Source organism: Leptodactylus fuscus, chromosome 8, assembly GCF_031893055.1.
Source record: "Leptodactylus fuscus isolate aLepFus1 chromosome 8, aLepFus1.hap2, whole genome shotgun sequence".
NCBI lineage: Eukaryota > Metazoa > Chordata > Amphibia > Anura > Leptodactylidae > Leptodactylus > Leptodactylus fuscus.
Window position 1 is genome coordinate 2,907,481 of NC_134272.1, and position 18,131 is coordinate 2,925,611.

The window sequence follows — 18,131 nt, forward strand, 5'->3', positions numbered from 1 at the left end:
GCGTGACCCACAGGCAGCAGAGAGGAGTGCCGTCTTGGAGCTGTGTAGTAGAGCCAGTGAGCGGGGAACCAGACTTTCCCAGACCCCCATCATGGTGCTGTAAGGTCCCTACCCCACCAGGTCTGGTTGCGACTACGATCATTACACCACTGGTCACACACACAGATTTTGTTTTTGAGGGTTTAACCCTTGTCCTTCCCCATAAAGTTTTCCAGTTTGGAGGAAAGTGGTTTAGCCAAAAAACTGGGGCTGCAATGGGGACATAAACCGTGGCTTATATTGAGCCTTGCCGGAGGACATCGCTGTCAGACCCCATCATACAGTCGTTATCCCTCACAACCAGTCTGCTTCACATTGATCATGCCCAGGCTCAGGGTTAAACTGGTATTTTGGAAGCAGGAGACTGGTCTGACAACCGCCATCTTGTTCTACATTGGAGCCTGCACGGTTAGGGCTCATTCACACGACAGAACATGCGGAGGAATCTTAGAAGGCCTTGGTCTTTCTGCCACAGCTTTCACCTCCTGACTATTCCCAGGTACCTGTGGATAATGCTGCAGGTTCTGCTGCGGCAGACGGAGCCGGACACACTCGGGTTGTCAGCGTCCTGCTTAGGCTCGGCCTCTCATTGACTACATGGGGAGGAGGATTCAGGAAAGAACTTGACCCAGCAATAAATAAGTCTTTGTGAAAAGTTACATTGTTGCTGTAGGCACTTGATACATTTTCCCCAACGTTCCATGATTGATGGCTTTGACTCGTATTATCGGGATGATTTTTGGGAATCCCAATATTTCATTTCCCCCTACCCACATTATCTATCCATAACACAAGCAGCGCTACACGGGGCAGAATAGATCATTTGTTCATTTTAATGATGATAAACTTTAGAATTATCACAGTGCTGCTTTGTTTTACTATAAAATATTTTTTTTTCCTTCCAAAGACGTCTTACAGATTGAAATTTGTCTGACTAACATATATACAAATAGGTGAAGACAAGCGACGGGGACTTGTCTTCATGTGACAGGAGCACAGGGCAGAGCCGGGATCTTGGTACAGTCTCTGAAGGCACTGGTATACGGAAGCGTCAGACTCCCATGTGTGTCTATGGCACAGAGCTCTCCCCCCCCCCCCCCACCCTATGCAGGACAGATATAGACCGGATCACCACCCACATACAATGATGCTATTCAATTAAAGAAAAGGATTGTGCATTGAGAAGGGACTGAGGAGGGTTTCATATACAAAGTCTTCTCTCTTTGATCCGCTTAACCAAACGTGGCCCCACAGTTAGGACATCGTCGTTGCCTCAAAGCCAGACAGAAAAGGATTCCAATGGGGAAGAGGAAGATGGCGCAGAAGATCCCCAGACAGGTGAAGGAATCCTCCAGAACGCCGACCCTGCGAGAACACAAAGAAGAAACCACAAGATTAGGCCAATGACTCTTACAGTTCTATTACTATATCTATACGCACAATAAATATGTGAACCCCGACTCTGCTACTGACAATGCTATTTCCAATGAATATGTGTTTAGAAACAGAATGAGTGTGTATGGTCAGGGGCTGGGGTTGTTAGGTGGGGGTGTATATATGTAGGTGATATCTCCTGGAGATGGGAGTAATATAATGAATATATATATATATATATATATATATATATATATATATATATATATATATATATATATATATATATACACACATACTGTCAGGGTCTGGGGTTGTTAGGTGGGGGGTATATATGTAGGTGATATCTCCTGGAGATGGGAGTAATATATATATATATATATATATATATATATATATATATATATATATATATACTGTCAGGGTCTGGGGTTACTAGGTGGGGGGGGGGGGCATAGACACACAAGTCCAGTTTATTTTAGTCCAAAACAATAGTGGAGTTTATTTTCACTCAAAAAGGTAGTGCAGCAACAAAAGGGAACAATACAAAAATCCCTCCCTGCCCGGCACTAACTAATCATAATCATAGAATATCCACTATGTTCCCCATAGTTAGACCTTGCCTGCAGATAATCCCCAGAGTGGCCGATGCCTGTCATACATAGAACACAAGCATTCACATGACTAAAGAAGGAACACAATGACGTCCTCCTCATGGCTGCTAACAATGCCCTCAGTCTGCACATCATATGACCGCGGCCTGACTCTGTTTATTTAGGGCTTGGGTGTGACGGCTAGATTGATCATGGAAAGTAAAAATATTAAAAATAAAGAAAAGGAAAAATACCCCCCCCCCCCCCCCCCCCCAACAAAGCTACTCTGTCTATTAGGAGTATAGCTATAGGTGGAGCTGCCGTGCACGGACTGCGGTAATATGTACGGTACAGGCGGGGGATGGTGCATCTGTGGGGTACGGCCAGACACATCCCAGCACAATGCGCACTATTAGCCCCCCACCCCACACTGAGCCAGCAATGGTAAGACTAAGAGCAGCAGATGCCCAGACACTCATATTGCACCTTCCATACAGAAAAATAAAGAGGGGCTGGTCAGGTCCAAATATTAAAGGGGTGTTCAAAGTCCTGTTTTTTTTTGTTTGTTTTTTTAAACCTCCTAGAGAGGCTTAATAATAAATAGAGATGAGTGAACACTGTTTGGAACAGCACACTCCCATAGAAATGAATGGAAGCGTCCGGCACGTGGGGGGTTAAGCGGCCGGCTGCCGGCAAAGTCTGCGTGCCAGGTGCTTCCATTCATTTCTATGGGAGCGTGCTGTTCAGATCAGCTGATCCGAACAGTGTTCGCTCATCTCTAATAATACACACTGTGTACTTACCTTTCCATTCAGCTGGGAATCCGGCGCGGCGTCTCCGTGCAGGTCTGTGGCCTTTATTTGCCTTGTCCTTGCACGTAGGCGTCAGCTGATGGGTTGCTGAGAGTCGACGTGTGATCAGCCATAGACGGGCCGCATCGCTCACATATGGGACAAAGCTCTGCCAGACTTCTGGCATGATGATCATGTGGTGGAGCTGATCGCCCCTTCTCCCTACATGTCCCCTTTTTGGGAAAGCGGTGAAGGTGGCAGAGAAATCAAAAACTGACTTCTTCTGAGAACTGGTGGACAAGGAATAAGACATTTGTCCTACTTGGTTTATGATTTGAAGCCTTTTTAGAGGGTAAAAAACCCTGGACGCCCCTTTTATAATGTCCGATCTTTTGTTCCCAATGTGATAAGCGTCTGAGGGCTGCGGAGCTGCTTATCTCCCCCGTGTGGTCTGATCGGAGCTTCTGTGCTCCTATAAGAAGGTCTTAGACATAGAAAGGTAGTATTATGAAATTGGATGCCTATGGCCATCCTCATCCTCATCGTCTTTGGAGATCTGACACCTCCTGCAGTTCTCTCTTATTTGGATAGTCAGTACTTAGACTCAAGTACTTTGCAGGTGAGAGACTTCAGAGACTATGGAGAGGCTGCAAAGGATGATGGGAGATGTAAGTGCTGACCGCACAGGTTGCACAATCCTCCAGCATATGACTCCACTTAGGCGAGACGGTCACGAGAGCTGATCCTTCCACGTTACCTTATATACGGCTCTGTGTTATGTATTTGGGTAGGGTCACATATTTTACTGTAATATCTGCATGTGTTATGTGTGGATTTCACTATAATCCCCAGTGACCATGATCTGTGCACAGTACAATCCCAGCAGCTCATCCTGCACGCCTACGCCTCCGGTACCTGCTGTTGCTGTAGTGAGATTTATGGCCGTGCCGATGGCTGTATCTGAGAGCGATCGGCTCCTTCTGGTCCTCAGCTGTGTCATGTGACCAGCCATAAGACTCACCTGCTGATACTGTGTATCCGCTTCTCTATTCATTCCTATGAGAATTACACAGGAATGAACACAACTGTTACCTTAAGGCCCCACGTGCTAAACACACAGTGGACGCGCATGACGTTTTTCCCGCAGTGTTTTTCATTGCATTTTCGCAGAGTTTCCCTCCTGTTACACCTATACCGAAGTCGCCAGAGTTTCCACAGGTATAATAGACATGCTGTGATTTACAAAAAACGCTGCAGATTTGTTTCTGCCATGTGTGAATGGGATTAGCCAGAACTCCCTCCATCCTTCAAAGTGGGGCCCCGACCTAAAGAGGACCTTTCACCACCTCCACCCATTCCAGTTCTTAGCATCTGTTATCGGCCCCCTCCTCTGATTCCAGTACACTTGGGATTTTCTCTCTAGTATCCACCGTTCCTGAGTAAGAAGTGCAGGTAGTGGTGCCTGCTGTGCTATTTAATCTCTGTACTGTCAGATGGGCGGGGTCAGGCAGGGGGTGTGATTCAGAGCACCAATCACAGGCAGCCAGTGTAAGAGCTCAGACTCACACCCCTTGACTTGTTGGAGGGGGTATCTGGCACCAAACAGACCCTGGAATAAAGAACATCTATACAATGCTTCTCTGTGGGTATCAGAAGCAAAGTGTGATAAGCTGAGAACACCACAGGCACCTGCACGCTACACATCACCATACGTTACGTTACCTGCATGCTGGACACCCCCCGACCACGACCACTGAAGTCGTTGCTGCCGGCTGCTGGATTATAGTGTAAGTGCTGGGGTAGGTATTCTGTGGGGCAGCGATGTAGCCTGCAAATAAAGAAAAGCAATGAGATCAGCTCAGATTTCAATATTACATTTCATAATGTATCTGTAACACAAACCTAAGACTCTTCTCAGCTACGAATAGGGACCCCGATATTCAGGACCAGTGGGGGTGACCCCCTCCGATAACACTTTAATGGCATCTCTAGCTTATGGAAAAGTTAAAGGGGTTTCTGAGTGATTAATATCAATAAGCTATTATTAGGATAGGCTAGTAACATCAGATTGTTAGGGGGGGGGGGGGGGGGGTACGACTCCTGCACCTCCCCCCAACAATCAGATATGGCGGCACTCCAGCAAGCAGCGCTTCTGCTTCACAGCTGTATTGGGGTGCGACTGGACCGTGCTGGGGTGCGACGGGACCGTGCCGGGGTGCGACGGGACCGTGCCGGGGTGCGACGGGACCGTGCCGGGGTGCGACGGGACCGTGCCGGGGTGCGATTTATGCTCATTCGTGCACTTGCACTTTTTTACGGCTGTAAAGTGAGCGAGAGGAGTGAATTAACCCCTGAAAGGTGCAAGGACGGGCCATATGTGACATCGATCCTAAGGACAGGCCATCAATGTCAGTGTCTGGTAATGTCCACTGATTCTTCTTATGTGAACGGGGTTTTCCTGACTAACTTTCCCTTTCTCAGTTACAGGACCATATATATATATATATATATATGTGTGCTCTGCCTAACTATATATATGTGTACATGTGTAGGGGGTCAGGAGCCATGTACTGGATGATCATTCAGAAAACAGGTCTCTCATATCAATGACTCACTAAAGACAGAAAATCCCTTTAAGCCGTCTGTAATAATCACTTTCTCAGTTCTAATTCTTCCATCCCACCTGTACGGGAATTTATAGAATGATTCATATCCATACGTCTCCATATACTATTGTCATAAAGAGCCATTAGTCATTATTTCCATGTATTTGCCAGTGACAGAATGAGGAAGTGAAATAATTAAGACTAGAAACGGCCAAAGTGTTACAAGAGAGCGGAAGACTGCGGAGAAAACAGAACTGGCAATGCAAGATAATGGTACAGCTATATAATACTACAAGATAATGGTACAGCTATATAATACTACAAGATAATGGTACAGCTATATAATACTACAAGATAATGGTACAGCTATATAATACTACAAGATAATGGTACAGCTATATAATACTACAAGATAATGGTACAGCTATATAATACTACAAGATAATGGTACAGCTATATAATACTACAAGATAATGGTACAGCTATATAATACTACAAGATAATGGTACAGCTATATAATACTACAAGATAATGGTACAGCTATATAATACTACAAGATAATGGTACAGCTATATAATACAAGATAATGGTACAGCTATATAATACTATAAGGGAATGATACAGCTATATAATACTACAAGATAATGGTACAGCTATATAATACTACAAGATAATGGTACAGCTATATAATACTATAAGGGAATGATACAGCTATATAATACTACAAGATAATGGTACAGCTATATAATACTACAAGATAATGGTACAGCTATATAATACTACAAGATAATGGTACAGCTATATAATACTATAAGGGAATGATACAGCTATATAATACAAGATAATGGTACAGCTATATAATACTATAAGGGAATGATACAGCTATATAATACTACAAGATAATGGTACAGCTATATAATACTATAAGGGAATGATACAGCTATATAATACAAGATAATGGTACAGCTATATAATACTATAAGGGAATGATACAGCTATATAATACTACAAGATAATGGTACAGCTATATAATACTATAAGGGAATGATACAGCTATATAATACAAGATAATGGTACAGCTATATAATACTACAAGATAATGGTACAGCTATATAATACTATAAGGGAATGATACAGCTATATAATACAAGATAATGGTACAGCTATATAATACTACAAGGGACTGATACAATGTAATACTACCAGACACTAAGATATATAATACAAGATAATGATACAGCTATATAATACTACAAGGGACTGATACAGCTATATAATACTACAAGGGAATGATACAATGTTAGGGTGCATGCACACTACGTAACGCCGGGCGTGTATGAGAGCCGTACACGCCGGCATTACAGCAGACTGCCGAGCACTTCCCATTCACTTCAATGGGAGCGCTCGTAACAGCGGCGTTTACGAGCGCTCCCATTGAAGTGAATGGGAAGTGCTCGGCAGCCCTGCTGTAACGCCGGCGTGTACGGCTCTCATACACGCCCGGCGTTACGTAGTCTGCATGCACCCTAATACTACCAGACACTGATATATATAATACAATACAAGATAATGACACAGCTATATAATACAAGATAATGATACAGCTATATAATACTACAAGATACTGATACAGCTATATAATACAAGATAATGGTACAGCTATATAATAATACAAGGGACCGATACAATGTAATACTACCAGACACTGAGATATACAATACAAGATAATGGTACAGCTATATAATACTACGAGATAATGATACAAAATACTACAAGGGACTGATCCATACCTGTAATAATACTACAAGATAATGACACAGAGTAGAGATGAGTGAGTAGTATTTGATCGAATAGTCGAATATTGAGGTCTACTCGAATCAAATTTCTAATTTTTGAATATTTCGCTACTCGCTCATCTCTACTGTACACTAATTTTTTTTTTTTTCTTCAATGCCTACGTTGTCGTAGTTTCTGTCCCACCTCCCCTGCAGTTATTGGTGTAAAAAAAAAAAAAAAAAAAAAAAAAAAAAAAAAAAAAAAAAAAAAAAAAAAAAAAGCGCCGGGGAAGGTGGGAGGGGATACGAATTTTTATTGCGTGTGCCGTGTGGTATTTGATGGACTACAAGTATTTCGAATACCAACTCAATCGAATACCAACTCACTCATCTCTAATACAGAGTAATACTAGCAGATACTGAAATCTAAGGGGGCATTCACACTACCGTCAGTGTCCAACATGTAGTGTCTGCTTCTAGTGTCCGCTCAAAATCTGTCACGGACACTAGGAGCGGACACTAGCTGTGTCCGTGACACCTGTCATTCATCTCAATGGGCATCGGGTGCGTTCTTTTGCACTCCGTGCCCGTCCTTTCCTGTCCGCAAGTGAAGATGTCCGACTTCTCAAGCGGACAGAAAAGCCCTGCATGCATGAGCGGACACTACATGTCGGACACCAACGGTAGTGTGAACGCTCCCTTATAATACAAGATACTGATCTATATAATACAAGATACTGATACAGCTAGCTATATAATAATACAAGGGACGGATACATAATACTACAAGAAAATGATATAATAAATAATAATAAATAATAATAATAATAATAATAATAATAATAATAATAATAATAATAATACAAGGGACTGATACAAAGTAACACTACAAGATACTGATATGTAACAATACAAGATACAGCTATATAATAATACAAGGGACTGATACAAAGTAATACAAGGGGTGGATACATAATACAAGGAACTGATATATAATAATACTACAAGATACGGCTACATAATTACAAGGACTTCCCTCTCATATCTGCAAATAGAGGAACATCAGCCACAGACACGCAATGTGAACAGATATTTTGATCACAGTAGAGATTTTCCCATACCCCCCCCCCCCCCCCCCCACCATGAGGCGGCTGCTCAGGTTCTTCCCAAGTCTAAGACATGTTAGAGGGGAGCAGAGACAGATAGAAACGCTACCAAACAATAGGGAACAAAGAGCGACTCGCCATAAAATCTAGATGTACATTCCCTCCCGAAATCAGGACCAGGCGGGGAAGAAAGTTATTCCAACTTCAAAATACACTAATGTAATTATTAGTATTGTGTAATTAACGTAGAGTTTGTCACATTCATTCTCATGGATTTGTACTGAATTAGAGGACTTTTACAGCTTCCTCCTGACCAGGGTTGTCAGCCATTTATAAAGGAGTCGGAGTCTAGAAATGCAGAGGAGTCGGGATTTGGCTTACAGACTCCATAGCCCTGCATGGAACATGAAAGAGATCTCCCAAAAATAAGCGAAAAAGAGCAAAATCAGCAGAATCCAGAAACAGGCGCCAAATATGACGAGGGTAACCCCGTGTAACAGAAGGGTCGTCATGATAAGGAATCGTCTATTACTACAGATCCCCTTTCTGGCCTGAGGACTTTCACTACGGCCAAAGACAGCAAAAACCCTCAATTGGGCTACACAGAGAGGAGCGTGTGCAGTAACAGCAGCACCAATAACACATGGATTAGTGTCTGTATCATCTGTGACATCCACTGACTCATATACTGAAGTATAGGGTAGGTACAGGACAGGTATAGACCCGCTATAGGGTAGGTACAGGACAGGTATGGACCCGCTATAGGGTAGGTACAGACTGGCTATAGGGTAGGTACAGGACAGGTATAGACCCGCTATAGGGTAGGTACAGGACAGGTATAGACCCGCTATAGGGTAGGTACAGGACAGGTATGGACCCGCTATAGGGTAGGTCCAGGACAGGTATGGACCCGCTATAGGGTAGGTCCAGGACAGGTATGGACCCGCTATAGGGTAGGTCCAGGACAGGTATAGACCCGCTATAGGGTAGGTCCAGGACAGGTATAGACCCGCTATAGGGTAGGTACAGGACAGGTATAGACCCGCTATAGGGTAGGTACAGGACAGGTATGGACCCGCTATAGGGTAGGTCCAGGACAGGTATGGACCCGCTATAGGGTAGGTACAGGACAGGTATGGACCCGCTATAGGGTAGGTACAGGACAGGTATAGACCTTCTATAGGGTAGGTACAGACTGGCTATAGGGTAGGTACAGGACAGGTATGGACCTGCTATAGGGTAGGTACAGGACAGGTATAGACCCGCTATAGGGTAGGTACAGGACAGGTATAGACCCGCTATAGGGTAGGTACAGGACAGGTATAGACCCGCTATAGGGTAGGTACAGGACAGGTATGGACCTGCTATAGGGTAGGTCCAGGACAGGTATGGACCTGCTATAGGGTAGGTACAGGACAGGTATAGACCCGCTATAGGGTAGGTACAGGACAGGTATAGACCCGCTATAGGGTAGGTACAGGACAGGTATAGACCCACTATAGGGTAGGTCCAGGACAGGTATAGACCCGCTATAGGGTAGGTACAGGACAGGTATAGACCTTCTATAGGGTAGGTACAGACTGGCTATAGGGTAGGTACAGGACAGGTATAGACCCGCTATAGGGTAGGTACAGGACAGGTATAGACCCGCTATAGGGTAGGTACAGGACAGGTATAGACCTGCTATAGGGTAGGTACAGACTGGCTATAGGGTAGGTACAGGACAGGTACAGACCCGCTATAGGATAGGTACAAGACAGGAATAGACCCGCTATAGGGTAGGTACAGGACAGGAATAGACCTGCTATAGGGTAGGTACAGGACAGGTATAGACCCGCTATAGGGTAGGTTTAGGAACTGCTCCATATTTTTCAGCTTTTCTCTATGGCCCAGACACTATGGGCGTGCGCATGAGGCCACATATAATAAGTGAGGGCCGGGGTTCAAGACACCTCCTTGATGTCTGAGATCAGGAAAGGTTAAGCTCGGCCTGTTGGTTTTTAACATAAGCCAGAAGAGTTTAGCAGCGGCTTTTTCCTCCTCCCTGTTCACTACCCATGCACTATACAGCTGTACCATGTATGCATGTGATAGCCGGTACAGTAGCCATGTGGCCGACAGCTAGGGAGTGTATGGGCAGCTTTAGAAAAAGCCTAAGACTACTAATAAACGTTAACTGGACACAGTCCGCCCCTCCACGTGTGCCTAGGGGTGTAATAAGGCTCTCTATACATTTGCAGCAGGAGCAGTGCAGGACCCGGCTGCCTTACAAATATATAGAAATGTCCCCTGCAGATGTGAACAGCGCCTGACACATCACAGATTGCAGAGCCTTCATGTACCGGGTCTATTGAGCTTCACATATTTTACTACATTTTTTTGAATAATATTCAGAAATCAATAGAGAGACTTGTTTTAGCAGTGAATTGTTGTGTCTCCTTATCGTCCGCCTCCCTCAGCGATACTGGAAGAGAAGCATGTGATAGCCAAAGTTCACATGACATGTGAGTGTCCTCTGAAAAGCTGACGGCTCGCACATACGATTGATGTGGTGTGATCAGCGCCATAATATCAGCGATCGCTCAGCACAACCAATGGGGGCTCATTATGGCACAAAGGCCAAACGTGGACATGACGGCTCTCACAGCTTTATTACACAGGTTATATGGTCAGTACCCGGCCGGTCAGGTCACCTCCAAAAAGCAGCGAATGGGCCAGCGCTTCTTCCTATGGGTGCGGCCACTTTGTTTTAGCGAGCAGTCGGTCACATACTTAGACCCCCCCCCCTTCTGAATATAAAATTTGCTGCGCTTGCTAAAGTAGCATTCACACTGAATATACATTTCATATTTACCAAATCCAGCCGGAAACCTCCCAATACACTAAACACATCCATAGGCCCCATTTCAAATGAATGCGCTTGTGGCCTCCATTGGTCTGGTGCACGTCAGTCAGGGGTAAAGGTCAGGAAATCATCTGCGTGCAGCAGAAGACCGAGAGTAGGATCATACTACCATTAATAATGTCCATTGCTCTGATCCCTCATAGGAACAGAGCAACGGACATTCATTGTCAATGCTGACAGAACCCCTCGTCTGACTTCACTCCTTTAAGAAATGTGATGAAACCTTTCTTCCATTAGAGTCAATGGGAATGGCCACGGCATCCCCAGGACCAGGAAAGGGAATAAATACTCTGTAGACGCCTCCTTTACATTTGCAAAAAAAACAAACAAAAGTAAAATAAAAACAAAGCAGCAAATAACCTTTTCGTGGTGTTTTTTCTGCAATTTTTTTCCCCACTGCGTTTCGTTACACTGAAGTCTAAACATTTTTCACATGCAAATACTACAATTACATTAAAATACACGGATTCTCAGGTCTTCCCCTCTTTTTTTTGTAGGCTACCACACCCCAAGGCTGAGCCATACAAGATGGACACACTAGCGTTTCCTTCAAGAAAATACAGCAGTTTGGTTCCCCGAAACCTGAAACTACAAAAATTACTTGAAATTTGGTGTTTTTTTGCTGAAGCTCGACTACAGCCTTCAACCTTTGCATTGCACAGGTTGAAATCCATAGGTGAAGCCTGCAGCAATAATTGATATGCTGCAATATTAAACCCCCAAGGGTCACTATGCACCCCACGGGTCGCCCTGCACCCCCACAGGCCACCCTGCACTGCAGGTTTCATTTGCAGCATGTGGGTGACATTTATAAAAAGCTCAGCGGCTTTGCTGCTACAGTATACTGCAATAGGCTGACCGATGACAAGTTTATGGGGCTAGCCGGCTGCGATCACTCCCCAGGTACACCCAGCCCTAGGAGGGATTTCCAGGCTAGCCCCTTCCTCTTTCAATGCAGTGTAAAGGATTTAACCTTTTCTTCTCTGTGTAAGTGGGTGAAGGCAGCCGAAGCCTTGCAGAGGACAAGCGACTACTTTGGGTGCAGGAACATCCAAAATGAACAGCCCCTGTAAGAGACTACGGACCCCCAAAGAAGCAGCTGTTTGTCTATAGCAGCAAACACCCCCCTGGTCTGAGGACTCAGCTATAGATAACACTTGGGAATAATCCCTCCATACTCCAGAGGTCACAGTGCTCCAGTACTAGCAGAAATGAGAACATCCTGTTTTAGGAAACCTCAAAGCCGCCGACAGCTAAACTACGAACCAAGAACAGTTTAAGGAAGTGCAAATTCCACTTTTTTTTATCATTATTAGCATAATGAAGACACAAACATGAACCTACAGATGTGAAGTTCAATAAGTGCAGGGCAAAACTTCTGCAATATTGGCCCAGATTTGGAGTCTAAGTGGGACATAGGGAAATCGGATGAATTAATAGAACAGGCCAGAAGATCACACTGACCATCTACTGTAGATTGCTTTGTATCAGCTGCTATGTGCAATGCAAAGACAAAAAATGAAAGTCTACAGTCCTGTCCAAGGTCCTTTTACACCTACACGGTCAATACTGCCTCAACAAATGTTGCATAAATCAATGGTACGAGCAAACAGAAGAGACTTTGTAATATAGCTTATAGGAGAAAAATGCTTCTTTCTCCACTTATCCTTTCCGGCTCATCATACTAAACTGAGTTTCACTCTGAAATCTCTGCTAAATTCAGCAGTGGTGTCCTATTAGGGTAGTTTTACTAGATTCTAACCAAAACCTTCATGTTCCAGACAAAATATGGCTCCCTTTGTTATCAATGCGAGACGGTACACTGAAAAAAGGAACATTGCGCTGGATTTTCCTGCAGATTCTACGGCCGATTCAGCTGCAGAATGCATGACGTAAGACCCACAATGATCAGCACCCACTAAATGTAAGGCTAAACCCACAGCGGGAATTCAAAGACAACCTCAAATTCCTCTGCGACTAGATTTTTAATTGGGTACTCCCATCATAGACACTTATCACATGTCCACTACAACTGTGCTTGGCTGCTGCAGAACAGGAGCCATGCACTAAAACAAGGTGGTCTGGGACCCTCCATACAGCGAACACTCTACAGTGTAGCCGTGCAGGTGAAGACGACCAATTTCGACTGCAGTTAGAAAAAAAAAGCTATTAACACAAGACTACGGAGCTGGAGTCAGGCTGTGGAGCTGGAGTCGGTGGTTTGGCCCAGTCCGCAGTCTTGGAGTATTACTTGGTGCAGTGCACTGGCAGGAATTGTTGCATTGTAAAGATTGAAATTCTCAGTATGAGGCTAGGGGTGCAAGACAAGGCTGGCCACGACTCCTAATGTGCTACCAAAGACTGCTGGGTCACCCTGTGACTCCTTCACCAAGGTTAGTACATGGAGTCTCTGTGAGGGCCCAAGGGGGCAATGACGGAGATTTCTAGTTGCAGAAGGATCGAGCACTGCAGGGTTTGATTGCCACTAGACGTCTCAGGAACCTTGGCATCCCTGATATTGACTTATGTTAGTGAAGGAGTCGCAGGGTATCTTTGGTCACAAGATGGGAGTCACGGTCACAGTTGTCGTCAGCATTGACATGCTGCAGGATCGAAAACCAAGTCCCCCTGTGCTGCGGGGTTTAGTCACATGGTGAGGACTTGTATAATATATAGAGTAGTGTGTTAGCCGCTGGCAAGTCCTGTGTGATATATACCAAGAGCATACATACATATACACCAGACAGCTGACACTGTTCACACCTGTGCAAAGAGCGGTTACCTGAAGACCCCAGAGACTAGAATGGGGGGCACTGGGTTTCCACTCAAACAATGCGGAGAGAAAAAAAGCCGCGCTTACAGGAGTCTTCTCTCTGCATTTTTAAGTGGATTTGGGGACGGAAAATCTGAACAGAATCCAGGTGTGAATGCGGCCTTAGCGGGTGTATATTACCCCAGATCTAAGAGGAAAACATCAACAAACATTAAATAATACGGCAAAAAAATGGCTGAAAGACGACTGTCTTGTTAGCATTAAAAAGTAGATGTGTATACGGTCTGTATATACGGTCTACTATATGGTACCAATGTGTATACACGAGCCGCATATTGTCTGTGGTGGGGTCATTTACATTCTTGTACCCCCAAAAGACCTTAAATGTAACCTGATGTGATGCTCTAGTATATAAACACTGTATATATATCAGATATATATAGAATATAGGACACCCACACATATATAAATAGATGGGTCTATATCACCATTACACACTACTCTATAGATATTATATACGATACACACCACAGATATCACTATAGATTACATACACTACTCTATAGATATAGTACTATATACACTATAGATATATTATATACACACACTATAAATATTATATACTATACACACACACTACAAATACTATATACACTGCCCTATAGATAGTACTATATACACTACTTTACAGATATTATTATATACACACTTCTCTATAGATATCACTATATACACACTATAGCTATTATATACACTACTGTATAGATATAACTATATATACACACACACACTACAGCTATTCCTCTATACACACACACGATAGCTACTATATACACTTCTCTATAGCTATTCCTATATACACACACTATAGCTACTATATACACTTCCCTATAGCTACTATATACACATGCACACTATGAGGCCACTGACCTGTGCCGGCGGGGTAGGGGTATGGCGGAGGTTGGTATCCCCCTTGGGCTGCAGTCTGGGGGGCCCCGGGGATGGTTCCGTAGCTCTGCTGGGGCCCCCCATACTCCGCAGGGCTGTAGGCCGGGGGTCGGTCCTGCAGGAGCGGTTTGGCGTCCATGCTGAGCAGAGGCTGCGGTACCGGAGAGGACAGTGTGCTCGGTGCTGTACTGTGTGCGGCCAGTCATAAGACTCTGGTCATGTGACCGCTCTCCTGACTCTCCCCGACAGGAAGCGCCTCTTAAAGGGGCAGGACTCGCCCAGCGCCAGCCTGCCTGTCAGTGAGCGGCCGCGCAGGGGTTAATGTGTGTGGCCGGGGGAGGAGGTGACATCATGGGGGAAGCCGTCTGTCAGAGGGGGCTCCTCAGGGTGGTGGGCAACCCAGGGCTCAGGTGTGGCCACTGCCAATGAGGAGGAGTCAGAAGAGAATCTATAGGTGTCTATAGGGTCATACTGTACAGCCATAGGATATTAAAGGGAACTGCATGCTCAATATTAAAGGGGTCCCCTCAGACTATCGATGACCCATCCTAATGTCAGATCGGTGGGGTTGGACACCCAGGACCCTGCTGATCAGCACTCAGGCGAGCGCCCCAACCTACTGAGCACAGCGCCATACATTATATAGAGGTTGTGCTTGGTATTGCAGCTCAGCCCCATTCCCTGCACATAGACTGTGACGTCACTGGGCTGCCGCCTCCCTCAGCTGATCTGGGGGGGCCCTCGGATCACATATTACTGCTCTATCCTAAGCCTATAAGGAGTTAATACAGTTTATTAAAATATAATACATATAGAAGGATTCCGCATTTACCTGATCTCCATTCCGGTCACATGACCCCATTTGTGACGTTTCATCTGCAAGCACTGAGGCTGCAAACGAAACATCACAACATCACCTGACCTGGAAGCCAAACGTCTCCACAACCCCCGAAGCTCAGAGAGACAGTGACTATTATTATTACTCTTTTGCTTCTAGCCCCGCCCCCTTGACTATTACTGCAGTCGCCCACACCAATGTTGTAGCGGCAGTGTATATACAGCGCCTTGCGAAAGTATTCGCCCCCTTGAACTTTTCAACCTTTTGCCACATTTCAGGCTTCAAACATAAAGATGGTCCGTGTCACTGGTATAGAACAGATCAGGAGCCCCCATAGAGGTGAGAACAGCACAGAATATACAGCTGCACGCTGATGTCGCTCTATATCATATGAGTGCATTCTGTTGCAAACTCGGCCCTGTATCACATGCACACTCGGTCACATGCACGCCCTTAGGGTGTATTCAATAGTGGCTTGGGGTAGTTTTTGTCATATAGCAGAGAAGCACATAGCAAAAGCAACCCGGATTTTATGTAACAGCGTCACAGTGAAACTCCTCTGGAGTATACTGCTCCCCTCACCTCCTTCTTTCTCAGGTGTATACTCTTCCCCTCTCCCCTCCTCAGGTGTATACTGCTCCCCTCACCTCCTTCTTTCTCAGGTGTATACTCTTCCCCTCTCCCCTCCTCAGGTGTATACTGCTCCCCTCACCTCCTTCTTTCTCAGGTGTATACTCTTCCCCACACCCTTCCTCCAGTGTATACTGCTCCCCTCACCTCCTTCTTTCTCAGGTGTATACTGCTTCCCCCTCCTCAGGTGTATACTCTTCCCCTCTCCCCTCCTCAGGTGTATACTGCTCCCCTCTCCTCCTTCTTTCTCAGGTGTATACTGCTCCCCCCTCCTCAGGTGTATACTGCTCCCCTCTTCTCAGGCATATACTCTTCCCTTCTCCTCAGGTGTATATTGCTCCCCTCTCCTCAGGTGTATACTTGTCACGACCTGAATATTTGTAAATAATTTCTGTGTTTTTCTGTTGGGGATTGATCCAGTGTTCTGTGCTCTTCTTGCCATTGAGCCATCTGTTTGGGCATTGAGTATCGGCCTTTAGAATATACTTGAGGTTCTTTGGATTGAGCCTCAGGTGTTGGTTGTTTCCATCACCCTATCGGACGGTTCTGGGGCCTGTATTAGGAGGAGGGCTGGCTACACTAGTTGCCAGTTTTTGTTGTAACCAACTAGAATTCATGACTGAGGATTGTTTGCGGACATTGTAACTGACTATGAAGTGGTGTGAGTGTCGCCTTGTCTGTGAGTGTCGCCTCGTGTGTGAGTGTTGTGTTGCCTTGCGTGTGAGCGTGGCCTTGTGTGTGAGTCTGGTTTCCCCCTCCACACTTCTCCTCTCCCCTGTCCTCAGTCCTGGTTCCCTGGCACTATCTGGTTATTTGTGAGGTTTGGGTTCCAGTTTGTTTTGCCCCGGTCCTGTGTAACCCTTTCCTCTCCCCTGTCCCTCCTCATTCTCTTGTTGTGTATTGTGTTGTGCTGCGTGTCTGTAGTCCAGCACATCCCATCCTGTTGTGTCTGCAGCCGCTGTTATATACGTGTGATCCCTCTTCTCTCTCCTGTCGCTACCACCAGACTGTGCCGCTGTTATATACGTGTGCACTCTCTTCTCTCTGCTGTCGCTACCACCAGACTGCGCCGCTGTTATATACGTGTGATCTCTCTTCTCTCTGCTGTCGCTACCAACAGACTGCGCCGCTGTTATATACGTGTGCACTCTCTTCTCTCTCCTGTCGCTACCACCAGACTGCGCCGCTGTTATATACGTGTGCACTCTCTTCTCTCTCCTGTCGCTACCACCAGACTGCGCCGCTGTTATATACGTGTGATCTCTCTTCTCACTCCTGTCGCTACCACCAGACTGCGCCGCTGTTATATACGTGTGCACTCTCTTCTCCATCCTGTCGCTACCACCAGACTGCGCCGCTGTTATATACGTGTGATCCCTCTTCTGTCGCTACCACCAGACTGCGCCGCTGTTATATACGTGTGATCCCTCTTCTCTCTCCTGTCGCTACCACCAGACTGTGCCGCTGTTATATACGTTTGCACTCTCTTCTCTCTGCTGTCGCTACCACCAGACTGCGCCGCTGTTATATACGTGTGATCTCTCTGCTGTCGCTACCAACAGACTGCGCCGCTGTTATATACGTGTGCACTCTCTTCTCTCTCCTGTCGCTACCACCAGACTGTGCCGCTGTTATATACGTGTGCACTCTCTTCTCTCTGCTGTCGCTACCACCAGACTGCGCCGCTGTTATATACGTGTGATCTCTCTTCTCTCTGCTGTCGCTACCAACAGACTGCGCCGCTGTTATATAC

At 45.4% G+C, this 18,131-nt stretch overlaps 1 protein-coding gene across 1 annotated transcript; it reads right to left on the reverse strand.

Annotated features, from left to right (window-relative positions):
* Positions 1–849: 849 nt before the first annotated feature.
* Positions 850–15,140, reverse strand: BRI3 (brain protein I3). The gene is made up of 3 exons (XM_075285000.1): positions 14,893–15,140; positions 4,520–4,625; positions 850–1,404 (listed from the first exon to the last, which is right to left on the reverse strand). Exons 1-3 carry the CDS (start codon positions 15,047–15,049, stop codon positions 1,272–1,274), a joined length of 396 nt encoding a protein of 131 aa, XP_075141101.1. The 5' UTR covers positions 15,050–15,140; the 3' UTR covers positions 850–1,271.
* Positions 15,141–18,131: the final 2,991 nt, after the last annotated feature.